This window comes from Sturnira hondurensis, unplaced genomic scaffold, assembly GCF_014824575.4.
Source record: "Sturnira hondurensis isolate 20B ecotype Veracruz unplaced genomic scaffold, ASM1482457v3 Scaffold0014854, whole genome shotgun sequence".
NCBI classification, from domain to species: Eukaryota; Metazoa; Chordata; class Mammalia; order Chiroptera; family Phyllostomidae; genus Sturnira; species Sturnira hondurensis.
Window position 1 is genome coordinate 7,065,952 of NW_028087485.1, and position 25,105 is coordinate 7,091,056.

At 43.5% G+C, this 25,105-nt stretch overlaps 1 protein-coding gene across 5 annotated transcripts in view; it reads left to right on the top strand.

Annotated features, from left to right (window-relative positions):
- Nucleotides 1-25,105, top strand: part of SORCS1 (sortilin related VPS10 domain containing receptor 1) — a 492,654-nt gene that overhangs the window by 368,244 nt on the left and 99,305 nt on the right. For all 5 annotated transcript variants that reach the window (XM_037063978.1, XM_037063980.1, XM_037063979.1 and 2 more), the window contains exons 7-10: nt 5,261-5,379; nt 7,978-8,067; nt 14,609-14,788; nt 24,058-24,204. In XM_037063978.1, the coding sequence (XP_036919873.1) occupies nt 5,261-5,379; nt 7,978-8,067; nt 14,609-14,788; nt 24,058-24,204 (536 nt within the window). The remainder of the gene's footprint in view (nt 1-5,260; nt 5,380-7,977; nt 8,068-14,608; nt 14,789-24,057; nt 24,205-25,105) is intronic.

Consider the following 25,105-nt stretch of genomic DNA (forward strand, 5'->3'; position numbering starts at 1 on the left):
TTTTAGAGAGGAGGAGGGAGGGAGAAAGAGAGGGAGAGAAACATCAATCTGTGGTTACCTCTTTTATGCCCCTAACTGGGGACCTGGCCCACAACTCAGGCATGTGCCCTGACTGGGAATCAAACCTGTGACCTTTTGGTTTACAGGCCAGTACTCAATTCAGTGAGCCACTCCAGCCAGGGCACTTCGTATCTTTTCTTCATTTCAACTGGATTTCTAGTGTGGCCCCAACATCTGCCTCTATGCATCTCCTAGGACACACTCACCACATTGCATGGGAACTGAAAAGTGACTTTTCTTTCTGTTAAATTATTATGTCCTTTTGTTCTTTTTCACATTTCCAAGTCCTAGCCCTGTGGTTGGCCAAAGAAAAATGTGACCCCAGAATTTTCTCTGTAGTAATCATGGCCTCCTGGGTATCCTTAGGCTACCAATAAAGGACAACATTTAGAAAGTTACACTAAACCAAAATCAAGAGATTTCCTATAAGGCAGCACCTCCTCGTGCCAAAGGAGAATATATGATCTGAGTGTGTAATTTTTCCAGAAAGTTCTTGTCCTCTATGCACTTTTTCCAGGGCTGAGGCTAGAGCCTTACTTTTGAAGATCTCAGTGTTTAACCAGTGCCTTCCACAGAAGGCTCTGGAACCTTGATGGGAGTGAAGTTTATGTGAGCACAAGAATGTTGACACATCTCTCTACACACGTGAGTGTGTGGGTATGTGTTGGATGGGAACATTTAATAAGAGGGTTCTAAAATAAATGATAGAACAATAGAAGAACAAAAGGAAGATTTATCTGTGGAGGTAAGTTCTTTTAGGTTGAAAATTAATGAGAAATGGGGGAAGCTCAAAAGTACTTATGCTTGCCTGCGTAGCTTATGGTTTTATTTCAAATTAACCATTTACAACATTAAGGCAGGTTAAAGGACGTGATGCTGACTATTTGTTGAATGATAGCATCAGTGAATGGATAGAGTCCTGGAGATCTGCAATGTATAGTATTTGCTTTGTCATTTACCAGCATACGGGTTTCTACAAATCTCATCCCTAACTCTGGAGTTCTTCACCTGTGAAAAGTACCTCTTTCTCAGTGTTTTGGTAAAGTTAAAAAAGAAGAAGCATTGATCCATTTAGCGCAGTTCCTGACCCAGAGAAGTGGTGCTCTGACCATTTTGAAGGTTGCTGCTCCCACTGCTGTTGATGAAATCAGTGGAGAAATGCAGGGAGGGAGAAGTTTCTGCCTGAGTCTCAGGAGAAACTTCACAGAAGGCCCAGGAAGTATCTGGACAGGGTAAGGGGACAAGAAAAGGCAGTTCAAACCGGGGGTACTCTCTGAATGCACGTATGGTCTCCATGCTGTTTAGACATAGAAGAAGCCCTAAAGACCCAGACTTGCAAAACATCAGAGAGCTTTGTCTGTCTGGGCAGGAAGGGGAGGAAACAGGTGTCAAGGAGCCGAGTGTGGTGAAGACCTGTCAGGTGTGAAAGCGATCGTTTGGTTTTCAACATCCTTTTTTTTTTTTAGTTCTAAAAGTCTAATAACCTTCATTATATAGAGAAAAAGTTTGAAGCCTAACCTGGTAAGTGACCTTCTGAGAGTCACGCAGCGTGTCAGAGATGGAGGTAGGACTTGCACCATCCCGGCAGCAGGAGGGGAACTTGCAGGGCAACACGGCTGCGGGCTGGCTGGCCCTGAGACCTGGGCTCGAAGGTGACTTCCGCACCCGATTCGCAGCCCTGGTGGTGTTCCAGCTCCGTCCTGCCCAGAATATTTGCTATCTAGTAATTATACAAGGAGTGTATTTTCATGGTCTCTCTAAAAATGACCTTAAAAAACTTTAACCCAAGTCAAACATCAACTATTAAGAAAGATCACCTCTCAGTAGAGTATCTGTAATATGTATTACAGCCAGTTCCCGTGACACATAGGGAGCCGTACCGGTGACTCAGGATGGGGAATTTCAGTAACAACCACGGGCACCATATGGGAGCACAGTCCAGCCAGGCGCCAGACGAACACCTTCATGCCTCAGCTCTTCAGCCATCACAGCCCCTGGCAAGAGGGCTCTTCCTTATTTCCACTTTACTTGTCCGAATTTAAAGAGGTCAAGTGATTGCTTGGCTTTCCCTAGCAAGCAGGCTTCACGTTTGCATGGATCCCCCCTCCCGCCACCCCATTCCTCCGCTCAAAGCCTGGCCTTTTCAAGGCAGCTCCCTTTCTCTCCGATCATCACAGATTTGGGAAGATGGGGATTCCTTTATTCCAAACAGCAGCTGTTGCAGAGTGAGAAAGCTGGAAAAGAACAGCCCTGTGTCCTAATTACCTATGGTGAGGAAAACATCTGTGTGGGGAAAGTAATGCAATTAATTCTCCAGTCTAGCAGTTGCATACATTAATTCGTGTTAATTAATGCCAAATTACAAGATACTTCCTATGGCATCACATCATACACTCCCCGGAATTGAATATGGAAAGAGTTCATCATACTTAATTCTATTACAGCCAGCCCCAGAGGGAGAGCGTGATTGGTCCCTGGCTATGCAGTGCAGCCTGGTTCTTTCCGTCACCATTAGGAGGAGAAAGGGAGCAAACCAGGAGCACTTCACCAAGGGCAGGCAGCGCGAAACTGAGCCTTTCCCTCCTGCTCCGAGGTCACTTGGAGTCGCTCTGAGTAAGAAATGTGCTCCAGGCCTCTTCCCGGGGCTATTTCTGCACCATCCCGTTGTACATTTTGTACGGACAGCCCAGGGACAGGCTCATTGTACAGCCCCTCCTCAGTATGGGGAGTGGAGGGGGAGAGGGGGATTTAAGGTGGTTCTCTAATCTTGTGAAATGGGTCTCAAAAGCCCTCCAGGGTCCCCTACCCAAGCCAGTTGAGGGGGTGCTGACCAGCCATTCGCATCAGACTGTTAATCTCTTTCACATCTCTGCCTCTGTACTATTGTTGACATCTCATATATAATACATCTTTTATTCATTTTTCCCCTGTGCAAACACACATACACAGATAGCTATATATACATCTGGCACAAAATTGGGTCCATATGCACATATTTTGGTAACCTACTTTTAAGAAACTTTTATTTTGGAATAAATTTAGATAAACTGAAAAGTTACCAAGACAGTATAGCTTTACCCAGCTTCCCTCATGTCAATGTCTCATTCAGCCATGGTCTGTTTTTCAGAACTCAGAAATGCACACTGATGAAACATTATTCATTGGTAATCTCCTTGTGTAATATAAAGTGTATTAAGCATTTCTATAAGTCCTTACATACTCTGTAGAAGCAAGACTTTTTTTATAGCAGCTCCTTAAAAGGGCTCCCTCACTCTGTGTAATGGGACTGGGTTTAAATGCCCTCTCCTAAACCAACCCGTGGTGAGGAAGTAGGAGGACCTTGAATGGGCACAGACCCGGGAGGACTGGTCCTTGCATACAGAAGCTTCTACCACATGGAGAAAGGATGAGCAACAGATTTGGAGAGGAAGGGAGGAGTGGGTATTGCGCAAGTCACCAACACTGCCTGGTACAGATTTACAGCTGGAGGACTCAAATTCAGTGCAACCAGTCTTTTTAAGGACCTACTATGTGTACCCGACTGATCTAATCATTGCGAAAAAGAGCAAAAGAGAAAACAGGAGTTTTATCAATGTTGATGATAACTGACATTTGTAAAAGTTTGGGTTTCAAAACGCTTAGCGTATGTATCATTTGTTTTCATTAGTTCTAACAGGCAAACTACCAGATAGTTGACGCTGCTACCCACAGTATGAATGAGGGTAGCAAGACTCAGGAAGACTACCCTGACTGGTGTGGCTCAGTTGGTGGGGCATCATGCTCAGAGCTAAAGGTTGCCCACTCAGGGCACATGCCTGCATTATGGGTTCGATCCTCGAGAGGCAACGGATCAGCGTTTCTCTCTCATATTCTCATTTCCATGTCTCACTTCCTCTTTTTCTCTCCCTTTTCGCTTTCTAAAAATAAATACGTACATAAACTCACCACTCATTAAGCATCAAAAATTGTAAAGCACCTTCCTTTTTCATTCTAAAAGATATATTACAATAAGGAGGCATGTTTCAATGAATATGTATGCATTGTCTACTATATGTCAGAAAAGCTGTTAGAACCTAGAAGTGCAGCAGTGAACAGCAACAAAAAAGAGGTAGGTCTCTGTCTTTATGTAGATTATATTCTCATGTGGGGAGTGAAAAATAAATAATGAACAGAGGGAAGGGTAAATGGTAAATTTCACGAAGGGAATTCACAGAATAGTGTAAGATAGTGAGTAACAACGGAAGAGCCTCAGAAATAACAATGAGCTGAAATCTAGAACCATCTTTTGGAATAACTTGAAGAGAAGCATTTTAAGTAGAAAAAAATACAAATGAAAAGTCTCTGAAGTGGTAGAAAATTTGGCAACTTTCTGAACATAAAGTAGAACAGATTAGAAGAATCACAGGGAGAGAAGAGTTTAGCATCAGGGGAGGTTGAGTTGGTGGGAGGGTCGAAAGCCAAGGAGGCAAAAGGAGTTTTAAGTAGGATAGTAACATGTAATAGTAGAGAGGCCAGAATAGTTGTGGTTAAAAAACAGGGACAGCCTCCCTGATATAATATACGTTCCACAGAGATCAAATTTGCTGAAGAGTTGCTATGATATGTTTATCATCGGCTATAGAATCTCAGGTGAGAATCTAGGTCTTAATTTACTCATCTATAAACTGAGAACAAAGTTTTTGACTCAAGAATCCTTTCTCTGTTCTGTTTCACGTCTAATTCGTAGTAAAAGAAGCACCTTTATCTTGACCTAGACACGAATTATTTATAACAGCAGCACTTCGGGCATCTGATGCCTGGTGACTGCATATCGTGTGGGTTTCCCTCTTTGTTAATCTAAGGTCATAGTGCAGAGGTGAAGCCTATTGAGAAAAAGGGCTGTGAAAGCATGAGTATTATTGCCAGTTTTCGAAAATGCTTTCCCTTGGTTTAGAAGGGAAAATGAGTTGATAAGTATTAGAGTTCGAGGGTGGCAGGAGTTGGCGTTCTAGGGAGAGGAGTTCTAGGGAGTTCTAGGGAGAGGCAGACAGCGGTGATGGCCTTGACAGTGAACTCATGACAACAATGACAAAAATAGCCGTGATGATAATGTGGTTAGCAAAGAATGTGAGGTTCGTTTAAAGACTTGGAGTTAGCCAGGGAGCTAGAAAATGTCCACTGTGATTCTAATACTGTGTGTCCCCCACCCTGTTTTTTCCAGACTCACAATACCTGACTTGCCGGATGCAGAACTGCACAGAAGCCAACAGAAATAAGCCTTTCCCAGGCTACATTGACCCAGACTCCTTGATTGTCCAGGATGATTATGTGTTTGTTCAGGTATGAAGGGCCACTTCTACTGATTGTCTCAAAGACGTTTTCCCATTTCTGTCCCTAAGGCAGACCCTTTTGCCTGCTTCCTCTCTCTTAAAATAGAGAAAAAAAAATTATCTTTTCAACAAAAAGAACATTACCAAGTACCAAAGCTAAGAGAATATTAATTAGTTTCTTCGGCCCATAGGGGGTCTGCAGGGTTAGGGTTAGCACCAGGTTGTCTTTCAGAGGTTGCACAGTTCCATTCATCCCCCTCCCCCCATCTGCATTCCCAAGAACCCCCATCAGTCATCAGGGGGGCTGAGCAGAAATACCAGTCGCTTCCTATCAGGAGAACGGTCAGCCAATTAGCCTCTTCCCCAACATCCACCTTAAAAATAGAGAAACAGGTGGGAACAGGAAGCTGCAGGGTGGCTGGAGGTGGTGAGAGGCAGAGAAAGGGTGGTGAGTAATCAGCCATTGTTGTCATGTTCTGACTGTGATTAGGAGAAAGAGAATTTAGATGAGACGTATTCAACAGGGTTTTCACCTCCCAAGAGAGTGGGAAACAGTTTGAGAAGCCCGGGTTTCATGTGCGTGCTTGCGTGCTTGCTTCTTTCCGGTGTTTAAGGGTTTAAGGAGCTTCTGTCTCTCTCACACACACACATACACATGTGCATATGTATATAGGTATACACATGTGCATGTATGTATAAATATGTATAAACGCACATGGATTGAGGCATACTATTATATTTATTCAGCAATAAATCATAAGTTAAAATATTTAACCCCATGGTTTGAGGAAGCAAATGTTCAAAATGCCCAATATCAGCCTATCTACTTTGTAAATGTTTCACAAACAATCACACACACTCACACACACACACACACACACACTTCCTTTTCCTTCAGGGAAATGAGCAACGAATGCTCCAATGGCCTCACGTCAATTACCCAGTGGCACAGAGGTGGTTACACTCACTGGTGCTTGCTCTCATTCACCTCTCTATCAGTTTTGCTCCTGGGAACCTTTTCTGTTGTCTAATGAGCATTTATAATCCACATATATGACTTAAATATGAGCATCCACTCTGCATTTAGAGTTTCACATCATTTCTGTTCATGCCGCCATGAACATGACCCTGCAACTCATCACCAGGACTAAGAGGTGATCCGGCCACATATTGGTGAATACGATCATTTTCTAGCCATATTTTTATGTGTCTGGTGAACATCCCAAGTGTGCAAATTTCAGCTCACATCCAAACTCCAGGAACTTACATGGGTTACGAGTAGCCACACAAATTCATAATGTAGAGAGTATAATAGTCACTTCCAGGTATTACATAGGAGGTAGGGAACCGGGAGAGGTCGGTTGAGCCTACAAACTACCAACTGTAAAATGGATAAGTTCTGGGGATGTAATATACAGCATGGTGGCTATACATAACAAGACCACATTATATACTTGAAATTTGTTAAGAAAAGTGATCTTAAATGGTATCACCATGCACATACACACAATAATCTGAATTAAGTGGAGGGATGGAGGTGTTAATTCACTTTATTTGTGGTGATGATTTTATACTATACATGTGTGTTGAATCATCACATTTTACACCTCAAATTGATATATGTATATGTCAGCAGTCTTCAACCTTTTCATCTCATGGCACACATAAACTAATTACTAAAGTTCTGAGGCACACCCCAAAGTATATGATTCTTTTTGCTGATATCTCAAAGAATAAGTAGGATTTTGTTTCATTTCACATTGGATGGCTATTGTGTTGGCGGTTGGCATTTTTTTACTTGACAATCTGAGGGAAAAGAGGTCAGTGCCCCTGAATACATAGTCAGGTGTTGCATGTTATAGAAATCCTTGCAGCACACAGGCTGAAAATCTCTGGTGTATGTCAGTAATGTCTCAGTAAAGCTGGGGCAAGGAGAGGCTACACAGGAGAGGGAGATTGCTAGTTCCCTGGAAGGTGCGCACGCTGAGGTAGGCACCACACCCCATCTCGCCCTCGTCACACCCACGGGGTTCATTGGACGAGGCAGCTCACACATCTTTTCCGGGAGACAGAGATCCAGAGTGACTTTGGGCCTGGCGTGACTTTCCACCCAGCGTATCAGCAGCTCTGCTGTGTGTCGGACATGCTGGCAGCCATCAGTATCGCAGCGGCAAACTGGAATCCAGCCCAGAGATGTGAGACTCCACTTCTGCCACCCTGCCAGCCAGACCCCGTCCTTCTGAGATGGCCTGGGGATCCTTTCCCGTGGCCTTAGTATTGGGGCCAGGCAACTGGGCTGCTTGATGGACATGGATCCCATTTACCTCGAGGCTTGTATCTTTAGAAGTTAATAATAGCTGAAAATGTTTCCTGGCTTCTGAACCACAGTGAAAATTGAAGAAGTGTGTTTTCGTCCAGTAGGTCCAGTTTGGGCCTCTGACCAACTCACACACACTAAGTTGTTTTTGAACTGAATGCCAATTCACTTGTCTGCCGCAGTCATTCACACCGAGTGTTGGCAGCTACCCCCTTTCATTCAGTGGCTGTTCCTCTAAGACCTGCAACTGGTACAGTAGCTCTTCTCACAACCTGTGTGTTTCTGACCCAGCTGACATCAGGAGGACGGCCGCACTACTACGTGTCCTACCGGAGGAATGCCTTTGCCCAGATGAAGCTACCCAAGTATGCTCTGCCCAAGGTACGACCAGAATCCTTTCTTCACCGTAGTGTTTGCTCTGATTCACATACGCCTGTCTCCTCCCTCTGTCCCAACACTGCTTCAGTCTCTCCTTGTCGTGGATTTTTCATCCACCATCTTCCATCTCTGTTTATCGAGTTCACTTTGCCTCACTTTTTTGCCAATCTTATCACTGTCCTTTATCAGCTCCCTCTCGAATTGTTGCTATAGGAGCATCTGTATAAATTGATAACTGATTTGCTTTTGCTTTTCAATAGTAAGTGTTTTCAAGCAGTAGGTATTGGTTTTCCAGCAAGACAGAAAATACACTTTGGGTACCATGTCTGGGTGCAATGGGTGTGATGTGTTTCCATCTTCATTTTTGTTGTTGTTATTAATTATCGAGAGGTGATGCAGTTATATGCCATCCAACCTTTGCTTTCTCTTTCAATGGAACTTATGAGACAGGTTGTCTTTAGAGGTCTGAGACACGGGTAATTTTTTAGATTGCCCCCAAAGACACACTCCTTTGAAAAAAGTGGCGGACAAAAGTTAGACACTCTCATCTGCAGAAGTCCAAGGCTCTGCCCAGAAACGCTGAAGAACTGCGTTAATATGGAGCGCCACCTAGTGGAGGTCAAACTGACAGGCGCTCCAAGCTGTGGATCTGAGGTCTTGAGTGCTTGTGTGTGTTTCAAGTGGCCATACCTTGATCTTAGAGCAACAGAGATTTGTGAGACTGTAAGAGGAGACTGTGTGGGTTTAAATCTAGGTATAGCTCAGCTTTGAAACCTTTGTGTTAAACAAAGTACTTAAAGAACTTTTTTTTTAAATTGAGTCCTGTGTTTTTAATCCACGACTTTGTAGTAGGTTATCTGGAACCAGCACCAGCCAGCAGCCCAGGAAATCAGGTGACAGATAAAACTCAGGATCACTGCAGGTCTCCTCCTCCCGGGGAACCAATGGTAGCTAGTTGCTCTGGCCACTCCAGGAAGAATTCTCCTTAACCATAGCATAGTGAAAGGTGAGCTGTAAACCTCAGCACTTTAGAGATAATAACACAGTGAATTGTACTATTCACTCCAAAGAACTATATTTATGTTTGTAGTTGTTTCAGCTGCTAAGAGAATCATGACAGTTATAATTACCCAGGACTATATGCCTCTACCTGTGTGCATTTAAACCCTCCTTGTGTTTGATTTGGCTTCAAATGGTTACCAATAAGACAAAAGCTTACAACTTTAGGGTTGCGCCTTAGAGAAGAATGAGATAAAGTCAGTATGTAAAGGAAAACTGAGCGTTGTTAAAATCACCCTTTGTAATCTCTTAGGAAGGCCCAGGAGAGACATGAACACCTTACCTCAGTAAGACCAACAGACCTGGTTTTTCTTGCTCTTGAGCACTGAAATAAATGTGTTTCTTTGGCCAACAAATAAAGCTGTTGACTTGCAAGATTTAGCACCTTCGAAGACAAGAACTATACTCAATGCAGTGAAATGCTCTTGTTCAAGAAGCATGTAGGAACGGAGACCAATTTGGTAAATACCAAACTCCAGTCACTCACCTCATGCTCGCTCTTAGGTACATACGTTTTGAGTGGAACAGGTCTCAGCCAACCCAAATGCTATTTGCAGCAGTACTGGGACGATGGCTCAGCCTCCGGATTCCCAAACTAACATTCTTTATATGATACCTCTCTTCCCTTAAGATAAATCCATAGGCTCTATTATTAGAAGAGAGCAGTATCCCTCCAAATTTTGATAAGCTGAGGAGCACCCAGAAAAATATTTCCATTGACCTAAAGAACCCCAGAGACAGTAGTTTCAAAATCAAGGAAACATCTGTGGACCTGTTGCGGGAGTATTAGGAAACACACACCACATTTCTTCTTCAGAGCCATCTTGTTAGGGCCACCAGGTCACCATTGACAGTTGTGCCCAGTGGCATGGCGCCAATCGGGAAGGACAAGCTGGACCTGAAACCCGAGTCGGCTGTCTGTATCCTCCCCCGCTCTCCCAGATAGATGAGTGTGCTCCATTACTCAGCCTCATCCGAGGTCTGAGAGAAGATGGCCGTGATTAATTTAGCCTGTCCTTAGAAAAATAGGAGCCGTACAGCTAATGAATGTGCTATTTGGTCCAAGTGGGACTGTACTATTTAAGGCAATGAGATGCCTCATTACAATCCCATTACACCTTCAAAGAGAAGCCCTGCTTGGTGGAGGGATCCGCGGTGAAGGCGCATGTGTTTCACAGCCCTCTATCCACGCCGGGCCTCTGTGGCTGGCAATGAACAAAGCTTCCTGCTGCTAAAGCAGCGGAGAGAAACCTGCACTTTCCGGCTTAAATTTTCCTTCATCATCCGCTGCCATTGTATCATCTCTTGAATGACCATGGTTACACTGAGCTGTATAAAAAAAAATAATAGAATGGCAAAGATGGCCAGAGAAGGGGATGAGGAGAGTTTAATATCGCTGTTCCCATGAAGAGCATGAGGCTGGCCAACAGGGAGACAGTGACAGTTTCCTTCCCTTAACTTACTTGGAGCTCATTCTGAGCTACTCAAGTGAGATAAATGAGGCAATACATATGAAAGTGCTTTGAGCATTTTGGAGGACAGATACTCTATAAAAGCAAGGTAATATTATTATTAGTATGGATCCAGCTGTCTGTGCGGTGGAAGATCGATGCGAACCGGGTGTGGTTTGTGCAAAGGCTTCTTGGTTCTCAGCAGGAGACCCGAATTCCGGACCTAAATCTGCCACTAACCTGCTTTGAAACCTTGGGCTGGTCTATCAATCTCTCTCCCCCTGTTTTGTTTGTTTGTTTTCTTACAGTTTCAAAAGAAGGAGCTTAGGCTCACTGCCATGTTTTCTCGCATGCGATACTCAGAATAAAATGTCCTTAGAGATGCTTCATGAAAATTTGGTGCTGTGATCAAATACATTTTCAAAAAAGAAACTTAAATGGGGTGGAGGATTGGGGAAGGGGGAAGCGGGAAGGAAGTGGTGGGGGTAAAATGGAGACAACTCTACTTGAACAATAATTTAAAAAGTAAAAAAATTAAAAAGCGTATGTTCCTTGACTAGAGAGTAACGGTAGCCAGCTGGTATGTCGAAGGCTTTAGGACGTGCTGTGGACAAGACAGTTATACAGCCCAGCTTTAATCACCCCATTTTACTAAAGGGCCTCTTTTTTTTACATCTGTTAAACTCTCACAACGTGGGTGTCCTACAGAACAGACTTTGGGGAGACTGTAGCAGAAGGTCTCGAAGATCACTTCTTGGCCTAAAACCCTGTTGCTCGGGAGAAGCATTTACCATAAAGTGCCACTCTGGAGAAAGAGCACGTTTTCCTGATAGAGGAAGTTGTAGGCAAGAAGAAAAAAATAACAGTGACATTTAAATACGTCAAAGTGTTCCATTAAAATATGTGAGACCAACATCATTTTTTTCAAAAAGTGCTCGATGCACGTAATTAAATTATATGGATGGAAAGACACCTCATCTTGGCCCTTACCTAGAGGTGGCCATGTCAATCCGCTGTTGTATAACTACTTCCCTGCCTGTCATAGACACTTAACGTGCCTACCTGTTCAGTTACATGTCCAAAACTATAGATTTGAGTGAGCGGCATGACATAAGTGACGCACTCTAGCCTCAAGAATTATTTAATGAGATATGTATTGCAACCCAGACTGCAGAGGTTTGCCAATGCACACATTTACCCCAAGGGCACCGAAATCTGTTTTGTAGGGGCCAGGTTATTGCTGAAATACTTCCACTGATATTGAGGGGTGCCCCTGTACCCTGCTGACAAGGAATGGCCCAGGAATTACGGGGAGTTATTTAAAGATTCTAAATGCCAGGTTAAGGATTTTGGCCTTTATCCTATAGGAAATGGGGAGCAATAAAAGGTTTGCCCTCTGTGGTTGAATAGCCTTTGAACAATTACCACAGCTAATTTCCTCCACAATAAAGAAAAAAAACGCAACCTTGGGTGAACCGGTTTTTGTGGAGTGTGTTAGTGACTAACATTTGCAGTCAGCCCCAAGGCCACACCCTTCTTGCTTAGTCAATAAAGGGGTTTGAAGGACTTGCTTCCCTGAGCGTCCCTAGCAGGTGATGTGGATGCTTGGGGTCTGGCCCCATCAAGAGTGTCCCCCACCCTCTGGCTGACTTAATCCTCCCAGCTGCACGGAGGGCACACAATTATCTCGATCTTGCAGGTAGAAATCCTGAGATACAGAGTTTGGTCCGCACAGCTACGTGACAGAGTCGGGGTTTGGACTCAAGTACTTTTATTTCAAAGTCCATTTTCTAAAACTATTTCGCTCTACTGTCCTCTCAAACTAAAAAGTGTATGGGTGGGGCAGGCTTTTGAGCTGTTCGTCTTCAGAAACGCCGCACCACAGAATCTGGGCTACCTTCTCTGCCCTTGGAACCTGTTCTCTTCAGGATCAGTTTTATCTTCTCCCTCCAAGATATGTTTCTATCAGATTTAGACTTTTTAAACTTCTGACTGTTGATAAACCAGTCATAAGAGGTGCTTTTACCCCTCTGATCATTTCAACTTCATTCCAGAGACATGGTGAGTGACTTTGCTTTGGTCCTATATCCATCACAGATCTAATGGATATGATCAGGGATGTTGGATATTGGGAATGCTATATATTCTACTTCTGGTGTCGAGAGAGAGAGCGGAAGGAAGCAACAGAGACTGGGTACCAGGAAGACACTTGTCTGCAAGGGATAAGGATGTTTTTAATGAAGATCAAGATAAAATTATCAGAAGAAATGTAAATGGGCTGATACAAGCAATGGCCAACCTTCACTCCAAAACTTAGTTTGGGTATTAACCACATTGAATTGATGGAAAGGATTTCATTTTGACCTCTTTGCTCTGGATTCTCTCTATAAAAGTGTGACTGGATTCTAGGGCTGTGGAATACCAAACCCTTTAGATCACAGGTGGCAAACACAAGGCCCGAGGGCCAAATCCTCCTTCCAGCTTGTTTTATCCAGCCCCACACCCAGTTAAGGGCCCAGCAGCACCGAGTTCCTTGCCCCTAGTTAAGGAGTAGTTACATTTGTACAGTCCTAAAAATTACAATCAACCCTTTGAAGGCAACCATGAGGCTGATGTGGCCCCCAGTGAAAATGGGTTTGACACCCCTGCTATGGGAGAAGACGTCTTCTTTCCAGGATCATTTGAGTTCATTTTGATCATGGCTAAAGAAGAGGGAGAAACTTGGTCCTTTATGTCTAAAGCATGGTCAGAGCTGCATTGCTGATTGATTGATTGATTGATTGAACATGGACTTATATTACAAAAAGAAAATTAGATGTGGAGGTAGGTAGAATTTTGCCATACTGGAATTTTGACCAAGAAAGATGGACAGATCTCCTGACGCTTTTCACGGATAGAGAGGATGGTTTGTCTGGGAAAAATTGAGTGCTAAGCTACTCAAAGGCCAAGAATCTTTCCATGTTGTTTGCCTTTCTTTATGCTCATGTATAATTTTGTTGTTTGGTTTTGATTTCTATTTTTTGAAAGTTATACCAATGTCTACCACTTCGGGTAAAGGGTGAAGACTGCCAAGGCCACATGTACAGGCATCTGCGGAGGGAGACACAAAGCCTTGGTCTGTGTCAGCTTTTCTCTGAACATCCACGTCGCTGGCATTCTGAACAGGGGAAGGAGGATTTGAAATTCCCACCCCAGGAACATCTGCCCACTGCTCCCACGTTAGCTCTGCCTTGTTGCTAACTCTGGGACCACCAGGGTCTTGGACACATCATTAGTTCTGCAGATTATTTCTGTCCTATTTTGCATAAGGTTTCCTGCTGAACTTCTCAGAGTAAAGGTTTAGATAAGCAGCTAAGTCCTTGAATGCTCATTAACATGAAGATTAGTGCTTTGGTTTCTCAGGTGAACATTATCCCTTAAGGGTTTCCGGGGGTTGCTGAGCCTTTGGACAGTGCTTATCAAACTTTAATGCACATGTTAATCACCCATGGATCTTATTAAAATGCAGATTTTGATCCAATACGTGAGACTTGAGGTTCTGTGTGTCTACCACGTGGCAGGTAATGCCCACCCTGTGCCATGGACCACACTGAGAGATGCAGAGCTTGTCCATTTTCTCTCTGTTCCTCCAGCTCTTTATGAAGGAATATGCTTCATATAATCCATCTGAGCATATACCATGGTGTGGTTGGCAAATACATCAGGATGACTGATTCTCCGAAGTCATACATATTTGAGAAACTATCCTTCCAGTTATCTAATGAGGCAATTAAATTATATCTGAGCTACCAAGCATCTCTCTATCCTATTTTCTCATGACCTTGCTGCCTAACCCCATAAGTGAGAAAGGAAATATATTAATAACACTCAACTAATTAATTATTACTTCACAAATATGTGAAAGAAAAATCTCTATGTTCCGTTACAGTTGCCTAAGTGCCTATTCCAGTATATCTCACTAGATTCCACATTCTTTGGGTGCATGTCAGGTTAATTTATAAAACTCTTCTTCACGTTCCTGCATCTTGCTTTAGGACATGCACGTCATCAGCACAGATGAGAACCAAGTATTTGCAGCGGTCCAAGAATGGAACCAGAACGACACCTACAATCTCTACATCTCAGACACCCGGGGTGTCTACTTCACCCTGGCCTTGGAGAATGTCCAGAGCAGCAGAGGCCCTGAGGGCAATGTCATGATCGACCTCTATGAGGTATGTCACAAGGCACGTGTGGTTGTAAGCCACTCCAGTGCCTAGTCTGGATGACAAAGGCCCCATATTGGCTGTTTTCTCCACCATTTTAAATGCAATGGAATTACGTGGCCTCGTTCCTTATGGGAGAGGGAGTGAGCTGTCAAACATCTGTATTGGTTAATTTGTAATCCACAGGAGAGCTCCAGGAGGGATCCTTTTTCCACCAAGTCCACAGGCCAGGAAGCCCCAAGGAACCTGGAGCGTGTCTGAGGAAGCAGTGAAGCAATTTAAGGCTTTCAATGAGAAGGACAGAGTGTGCAATTTGAAAATAGTCTGAGGGGCTAGCAGCGTATCAGGATGTGTAGCAGAGGGGACAATGGACCCTTATCTCCAAGGAAAAGAGTGAAGGGGACAACCTTACATGGCTCCGTGAGATACTCATTTGGACTCGAACACCATTCTAACTTGATAGCCTCCACTGGCTAATCTCCAGTCTCAGGAAAAACAAGTGAGATGAGAGTACTAGGTCTTTCTTTCCTAAATGAGGAGAATCTATGGGGGGAGAGGCATGAAGCAGAGTTTACCAGCCTTCCATAAGGGAACTGTGGTCCTTTGTTTCTCAGAATGACCAAGACTAAACATAAAATTTTATAGGTTGGATCAGTTATTTTTCTTGATGAATGCCGATACTGTAATTGCCATTTAAGACACATTGGGTAGAAAGAAAGCTGCTATTTTGAGATGGAGTGTAGCCATTTGTCAGTCTTTTTTTTTGCTATTTGTCAGTCATATCTTGAGCTAAGAAAGATTGGTAATGGTTTATAATGACTCATTAAAGAACACATTCAGAATTTGGGATGTGTAATCGTATATCTATATTCTATCTGGAAAGTACTCTAAAACTGGTTCAAGTATATGGAGTCATAAGGAGCCTATCATTTGGTTGAGTTCAAGTTAAGACAGTTGAGAGGTTTTTGTGTAAGGAGAAGCATGTATCTAGTATACCAAGGAAAGAAACCAATTTCACTGAAGAAATTTCAATCTATCATTTAAATTTCTCTTAATGCTATCTATACTCCTTCTCCTTTAGGAATTCCTCTAGATTTTCTTCCACTATTTAAACGTTTCAGTGTGTATAAAGTCATGTTAACAAACTATAGGCCAATTCAGAGTCCAGAGATTTATCATGGGGATTATGGTAGAATAGCAAAGGACATAGTGTGTGTGTGTATATTTAGAAAAACGCACTGCAATCTTCTTAATATATTCACAAGTTTCTTCCACTTTCTTTCCTGTTCATGTTTCAGATAAATATAGTATCTCAGCCTCAAACTAAACATGTATTCTGGAAAATGTTAACCCATTATGGTGATTTAGTTTTAATTTCGTGTTGGATAAAATTGTTATTGAGAGTATAAATTTTGGACTGGGGTTGCCTTGGTTTAAATCCTAATGACACCCTCTATATGTATTCTTGAAACACATCCAGTAACTTCTGAGCCTCAGTTTCCTCACTGAAAATATGGAGATAAACAGGATACCTGCTTGATAGAATTTTTCTGGGGACTGACAAGTTAATCTCCTTGAAGTATGTGAACAGTGCCTAAAGTATACAACAAATTATGGATGGCTTAATGCATTCTATGTTCCAATGAGTTTAAGCCCCAGCTCAATATTCTGTTCTTATAGTCTCAAAAATCTTTTCGCATTGGTTAAATGTCTGACATATTTCCAATATTTCAAATCTCTACTCCTTCCCATATTGCAATTAGCATGACCATATGACATTCTTTAACACCAACTAGTTGTCTCCTTATAAACAAGTGTAAATTGCTACATTTCTGTCCTCATTTGTCAATGTCTTACAAACATTTAAACTTTAGGGGTGTTTTGTTGAAATGCTGTATGTTATCTTGCCTTGATCCAGCACTTACAGTGGAAAGATCTTGCTTCCAGTGTCTGGCTGCTATGTAGTCAAAGCAGCTGTTCCAGATTAATTGCCCAGTCTGCTTCCTTGCTCTTGGCTCTGTCCTTGTTCTCTCAAAAATATTTTCTGATTTTCAGTGTGCATGTTCCCCTTCTTGATTATCCCTTTCCTCTCGACTCTAATGTCTCCGGATAAAATTTGTTTTCTGCCAAACTAGAGAACATTTTAATTGGTCCCTTGATGACAGAAGAGATGACAGATTTGGACAGGAATGACTTTGCAATGTCTTGTTATTTACAACTGTTTTCTCAAATGGTTTTCTGAACTTAAACGTCGCTAACAGGTAAAGAAGGAGAAAAGGAAGCTGGGTGACCTCTGGCCATGGCAACCATTTTCTGCTTATTCTCTGTGTTTCCTCTTGCATTTCTCTCACAGCGGCTATCTGACTATCCGTGAGAAACCTGGCGGCTCTCATTATCATCGCCGTGAGAGCAGTGGGGTGACTGCCTTCGGTAAAGGTGTTCTGCATCCCGGGGCCTGGGAAGAAGGATCTTTGTTTTGTTAGCCTGACAGTTCCCAGCAACTGGAATTGAACTTGATGTGATCAGAGTGGCAGTGCCGGATCTGCTGATTACCTAGATAGAAAGAATATCGGCTGACGAGGAACCTGGCACAAATGGGCCTTAAATCTGATTGTTCTGGCTAGCGGGAAGCTGGGAGCCATCTAGCATGAATTTCCCAGTAGAATTGCAATGAATGATGGGCTCTTAGAAAGAAATGAAAAGCAAGAAAATCCATAAATGAGGTAATAAGAAGCAGAGATGAGCAGCCTAGGAGGCGGTGGTGACAGAGAATACATGGAGTGGACATCTGCTGACCTTTGGGGGTGACCTTCGGGGTGTTTTCTGTGTGCCTCTGCCTGCTGGGTGCCTGCCAGTACTGTATGTGTGTGCTCTTTAAGCTAGTTTAGCAGAGGGGAGCTGTCCAATGGGCAAGTGTAGGATGCGTCAGTTTATCAAGGACGTGTGTCAGGGATGAGTCTTTGTGGGAAAATGCAGAAGGAAGCACAGTTCTCATTAAAACCGGTCGCTTTGCTCACACACATTGGACCCCGGTGACAGATGCAGTTCTCTTTATAGTAGAACAACTGTGGATATGATGAGACGGGGAATGTTGGGAACAAAGGGTTGGGGAGCCATAATGGTAAACTTATGGAAACACCCGAAATTTCCCTTGGTGTGAATTGTTCACTGAACATAGGCCCCGTTCGAGAGAATCAAGAAATGGGAGCCGGGGAAGTTGGCAACCGAGCAAAAGTGCTAGAAACTCATTTTTGTTCATGGAACATCATAATAACAGCGAATAGTTTGGGTGTCATTGCAGGTCAAGCACTGTGGAAAAAAAAAACATCCATGACTATCTAATTCAATTCATATATTAACTTTTTGACATAGGGAGTGTGATCACTCCCATTTCACATACCAATCAATAAATGGAGGCGGGGAGAGTACAATCATTTTTGCAAGATTGCAAAGCTACTAAGTGGCAGATTTAGCCTCCTAAGCCTGGAGTACGCAAAGTCGTAACTACTAACTGTTTTGTGTCTCTGAAAGAACCAGAAGTTGGGATTGTAGCTGAGTAACAGCTGTAAGACAGAGGAACATTGACCGGCAGGGTAACTGGTATTAGGCTTTACTTAGCAGTAGAAGAAGTTAGACAGGAAAGAGACAATGGTCTGGGAAAGCCAACCTAAACCGAATGAACAGATGGACCTGTTCATTGCTCTGGACCTGTTCACTGCCTTCTGAACCAAGTCCTGAGCCTGCAGTCATGCTAAGTTCAGTGTTATTATGTAGATCCCCATTTTGCGAGGTGTTGTGTTTGTGCAAAAGGAGCCTAAGAGAAAAGTGCCTTAAAATTCTGTCATCCCTGAAGAGCATGGTGTTCCAGTGGCACCACGTGTGGTGGGTCACAGAAGCCAGCGAGCCTGATGGTGGCCAGATCAAAAGAGATGTGACCAGTGTGTCTGAGACATGTGATTCCTCGTGCATGCATCCAGTGTGGATGATGAGAGGGAGCCTGACAGCTTTACACAAGATCTTTCCTCCTCTGGGAAGTGAATATTAATTAATAATGATGAAGAGCCCTTTGGCTTAATGGACAATGACAGTTTACCCAGCCAAGTGGAAAGGTTTGTGTTGGGAGTGAAGCCACCTGGCCAACAAACTCAGAATGCCCAAAATGTGTGCATACATGTGTGAGCCACAGCGGGTGTCAAAAAGACATGGTACATGTTCTGTTACACATGTAGTGTCCTCTCCAAGTTTTAAGTGTGCTCTCTTTAAAAGAGAAGGCTCACCTATTATGATGAGGGAGCTAATACTTTGATGTCTTAGGGAAAGACTGCCTCTTACAATCCAGTATAGGGGGTAGGAAAGAAAAAAACCCTTTCCTATCCAGGACATATTTATCACAGGACATAGAATGTCTCATCTAATTATTGAAGACTCTTGTCACCCTTGGAGGAGAGTGCTGCATGATCTAGGCAGCAGGGAAGGAAAGAACAGGGAGGCTGTTTTGACGACGACTACAGAGGTACCCCTGGTACCTGCCAAGGGTGTGTCTCTCCTGGCTGGATCCTCTCTTTAGAACGGAAAAATATTCTACCCGCCGAAGCCCAAAGAAATTGTGCTCATGAGTATGCTCTCCTTCTTGCCACAGTGTTTGATTCATCTCTTTCATTTTCTTCAAATGTTGACAGTTTGGGTTTGTAATGAGAGTCTGACTCAGAGAGCGTGGGCGGAATCATTTCCCAGTCAGCGTGAGAGGCAGAAATGAGAAGAACTCTGTGCTGGGGTCTTCCCAGCTTAGCCTCTGCTCGAAACGTGGGAAAGATGGGAGAGGAAAGGACCGTCTCCCAGTAAATATGGAAAGGCAAAGGAGATAACTAGGCTCTCCCTTTAAACCACCAAAGAAATCCAGGTCCCAGCACCTAGCATATTCTAACTCTCAAAAAAAAGGTCTGTAGAATGAATGTATCATTGTTTAGACATACTAGATGCTATATCCCCAGTACTTGTAAGAATATGTGATAAATAGTTGAAGCTCAAAAATATTTATCGAACAACTACAGAGTAAATATACTGCTGAATGGATAAAAGGCAGCTTCTTGTAAATGTGATAGCCATATATGATACTTCTCTCAGAGTGCTCGAGGGGGCGAGAGAAGTTTGAGGAAATAGTACAGTTAAGTATGTGGCCTCTGGAGTTAGGCAGATGGACTGGGAGTCCAGTTCTATGATTCTCTAGGAAATGACCCTTGGTTTTCTCGTATAGAACCTGAGGATAACACTGACTCTCCCACGCAGAGCACAGGGACAGATGGATGAGCTCTAGCTTACAAAGCCTTTTGTGGAATGCCTAACACTTCGTACATACTCAGCGAATCTCCGGTACTGTTATTGTGGCTATATCTTCTAATGCAGAAGTCTTGCTACCTATTTTATTACACACAAAACCAAGACTTTTTGTACCAAGTGACATTTCATTAATGTTCATCAAGGCATATGGTGACTTGCATGACAACCCACAAGTTATCCTAGAGTGGGGGATTATAATGGAGAAAGAACAGGTGATGTCATGATGAATTAACTTGTTTCAAGGAGTGTAAGGAATACCAGTGAAGTTTTGGGGAAGACTGATGCCCTTAAGAAGCGTATGGACTTGTTCAGAGCCAAGACATAGGTACTGTCTATATGAGAGACAAATTGGAGGACAGAGAAAAAGAGTTTGGGACCATTCAGGAAAGAAAGAGATGCCAGTTTGGGGAAAAAGGGTTATTGAACTGAGCCTTGAGGGATGGATGAGTAGAGAGTGTCAAGGTGTGTGATCCAAGGGGCTGGGAGCAGCCTATGTGACCAAAGAGAGGAAGATACCATCCTGGGGCACAGTGTATGTGTTGATGTGCTTCGTGGATGGCTTGAGGTTCGAGCTGCAACGCTTCACATTTAAAGTCTAATCCAAATGGTTTATGTGATATCAGAGAATAAGAAACAGTCACTCATTACCTTTGAGGCTTCTGGGTTAAAATTCTCCATATGAGAGGCAGAGGAAGAAAAGTGTCCCCTCAGTACATTCAGTGTCTCTGCACAGAATTCAGAAACACAAAGAAGGTCATGGGTCTCCCCCCAAAGGAAGACAGACTCCCAGCGGTGGGTTTTGTCATTCCCATAGGAGTATCTGCCTTGGAAAGTGTGTCTAAGTGGAGGTGTGTCTTCCATGGGGAATGGTGCTTTCCCCACCTGGTCCCATCCCCAGCCCCACTCCATTCCACAATGAGGCACAGGCTGGGATAAGGGGGGCAGGTTGTCTGACAACAAAAACATGTCCTCTTATCCTCAGGGGAACCCCAGACTTTCCGTGCATGCATAAACACACACGCACACACATACACACAATTACACATACCCCCTATTTTGGCCACTAACACGGCTCCTTTGATAGCCAAAGTCCTACAGTAAGAGGGGGAGAGCCTGGGAAATATCTGATGAGGCCCCACAGAAGAGCCCTGGAGGGAAGAGTCTCAGGCATGTGGGTGCACCAAGACACACCGAAAGATGGACTTCTCGGGCTCAGAGTAAAAGGTACAGGAAATGGCGGAAAGGGGAAAACAAAAACAAAAACAATAAATAAATAAATAAACACACACCCTAGGAGCCTGGGTGACTATCTTTGCAGACAAGTCCAAAGAAGCAAACAATTAAAAAAATACCTCAAATAGGATTTTCATGGGCTCAGTGCCTCGGCTGCAAGAGGAAACTAAGCAGACCCTCCCCGGCTCTATCCAATCTGGTCACACATTCCCTCTGTTCTGCCAAGTTTTTATGCCTCCCGACAAATCTGAAGGCCAAGCTGCGAGAGATGAGTTACAAAGTGCAGCTCACTGCTCAAGTGGCTTTTGATAAGGCCAAGCAGTCAGGAGCCAATAAAGTCACCGTTTCTGCAAATCAAATGAATCAACTGCTAAACACACAGAGCCCTTTGCCACCACCCTGGCCAATGGAGGGGGAGAGCAGAAAGGGAAATGGGCAATGAAACCACGGGAAGAGGTAATATTTTCCTTCCCCTGTACCTACTGTAACCTCCCAGAGTGTCGGCTGGGTAAGACCGTGCTGTTTCTCATGAAAGGTGCACGGTGCAGGGAAGATACGTATGTGACTTTGGGAAAATTCTGATTTAATGTTTAAAGAACTGGCAGTTTAGTCATATTAAATATGTAACAGTCTTTCAAACACACGCAAAACCAATACGAGTTTCCCCGGTGAGTAGTCCTTTTGGAGCTGATGTAGTGAGTGAATAACTAAAATTATCTGCAATTAACATGCCATTGTTGGAAGGTTGAGTGCCCCTGGAATTGACGTCTCCCACATTTGATGAGGATAGACAATGCGTAAGGAACTCTTCTGACTTCTGGCGATTGCCCCAAATGAGGCTTGTTTCTTTAAGCAGTTCAAAGCATTCTTCCCAGTAACTCATTTATGCCATTTATTTGCTTCACAAACTTGTCTTCCAAAAGGGAATGAAGTTGGCCCAACTCTAAATTATCCCAGATGCCAAATCAGCAGGTACAAACGAATGAGGTTTGAATGGGTCAAAAGCAAAGGCAAACCCTGGCTCTTCTGTTGATTGACGCCCAGCCCCTTTAATGGATCCAGAGCCTTTGTTGCTGAAAGAACACAGGAAGTCAGAGAATTGGGTTGGTGTTACCTTAAGCAATTTACATGTTGTTTACAGCTCGGATTCCTCATTCATAGGGTTGGTGTAACCGCGATTGTGCAGGTTTGCAGTGAACATTGAAGGTTTTACATGCAAAGCGCTGGGCACGGTGCTTGGCTCATGGGAAGGACCCATGCAGCTGTTTTACACACCCGCCTAACCATTTTTATATGATAATAGAAAGGGCCTGCGTTAAATTAAGTTGTTCAACTATGCCCACCATCTTGTTCCCTTTTCTCCACCTGTGCTCCAGAAAGGCGCCTAATTTAAGTTTCTGTTTCCTTACCCTCAGAGGAGGGTCATGGAAACTCTATCTCGTGCTCACCCCATGCAGAGCATCGGTGCTCGATTCAGCGTATTCAGGCCCTTTCCTCATGGCCTCCACAGTCTTCCCGGGCTGTCATCATTTCAAGCAGAATAAAATTATGTACGAATGTGTTTAGTAAACTCAACCCCCTCCCAAATTATAATGCATAATTAATTATTTGTTATAGCACAGTTTGGGATACTTACCAGCTGTTACTCTTTCATAACACACAGTAGAGAGAAGGCAGTCATATTTCATAGCAAAATAATGAATAAGAACTGTCGATAGTGGGAAGAACGGTGTTATGAGAATGGAGGGGGGAATTATTCACCAATTTAGGGAAATCACTGCTTCTTTCAGTTTAAAAACAGTTCTCTTTTGTTCAATGTATTTTGGTGGCTTAGTAGAGCAATGTTTTATAGAAAAAATGGAAGACAGAAAAAAACCAGTAGTAGTCGGATCAGAAGCTTTCACTGACCTCTTTCAATGCCCAGGACTCTAGATAGCAACGTGATTTAAGAGGTGTCCAACCTGTGGGCCACATGTGCCCAGGATGGCTGTGAATGCAGCCCAACCCAAAATTGTAAATTTACTTGCAACCTTATGGGATTTTTTTGTGATTATGTGTCACAATGTATTTATGTGTGGCCCAAGACAACTCTTATTCCAGTGTGGTGCAGAGTTGCCAACTGGACACCCCTGAATTATTGAGCTGTGAAGACAGAGTTGTGGGTCCAAATCCCAGGTCAGCCACTTACTGTGGTGTGTGCCCAGTGTTTCCTTCGGCTGAACCTTGGGCAAGTCAGTTAACCTGGGTGAGCCTCAGTTTCCTCATCCGTAAAAGAGAATAAGTGATACTTACCCAAGAGGACTGATACCAGGTTTAAATGAAATAAAGTACTTAAGACTGTGGGTGCAACACCTAACATGAAATAAAAATACCCTTTGTGTATTAATAATTTACCAAGCAACAACATTGAAAGCACCAAAGTTGATCTCTGGGTAACGGCAAGCTAATCCCAACCCACCTTAGGGGAACTGAAAATCCTCTACCAAACTTGCGTTACGTCCCCTATACCATAGAGGCACAGACCTGCTGCTTTCCCACCGCCAGGGGAGTCATTATACTTAATCATCATCCCCCCTCCCATCCTCTCACCCTCTTTCCTCCAAGACAAGTGCTCACAGCTGAATTTGACAATCTGCTTTTGTTTTTAAGTAAACAGCTATATCCCTTCTCAAATTGATGTATTTTTCAGCCATGTCAATTTTTCCCAGGTAGCAGGGATCAAGGGAATGTTCTTGGCTAACAAGAAGATTGACAACCAAGTGAAGACGTTCATCACGTATAACAAAGGCAGAGACTGGCGTTTGCTGCAGGCACCAGACGCGGATTTGAGAGGGGATCCGGTGCACTGCTTACTGGTGAGTCTTCAGACTGGGGCAGAATGCCCCAGACAGCGAGCGCTGGAAACCCAGGTGTCAAAACAGGCAGATGGAAATGCTCCCAGGGTTCCCCGCCAAGTGGCTGCACTGAAGGGGCCAGGGAAGGGCGTGAAGGCAGCGTGTGGAAGAGTCACACTGCCGCCTTTTGTGACCAGAGACGAGAGAAAAGCAGAGTTTCTTGTTCACTTCCAAGGATGTTCAGCTGCAACCCAAATTCTGGTGAGAACCTCACGGTGCAGTTTGAGGGAGACTAGAACAGTTTCCATCATGGTGGGGAGGTACGTCTTTGATTTCCTAGGAATAACCTGCTACAGATCAAATGACACATACATCCAGCTGTAGAATTGGTAAACTGAATGTGCCATTGTGTAGTTGTGTTTTCTAAAGGAGATGGTTAGCCATACTTTCAGAGGACTTCATGCCTCAAAAAAGGGTAAGAACTACGGGCTGAAACTTCAATCGGTACTGTTTATGGTATGTTTTATTCATATGTCACATTATATAAAGCTGGTGTGTATAAACAGTGGCCTGTGGAGCAACTATGTCCCACTACTTGTTTTTCTAACTAAAACTTTATTGCGAAATAGCCATGCTTATTCATTTGTATATTGTCTATGGCTTCTTTGGCTGAACCGAGCAGTCATGTCAGGGACCATATGGTCCACGATGCCTAAGATATTTATTGTCTGGTGCTTCTAAAAAGTGTTGGTTGACCTCTGCTTTGAAGTATGGCTCTCTTTTAATTATCTAACATCCGGGGAATAAGTACATCAGCATGAACTTATTTATGTATTCAATTATATGTTTGTGTCTGAGACAGGGCTTAAAAATGGGTTTTGCCTTCAAGGAGTTTGCAGTGTACTTGAAAGAGATTAGATTA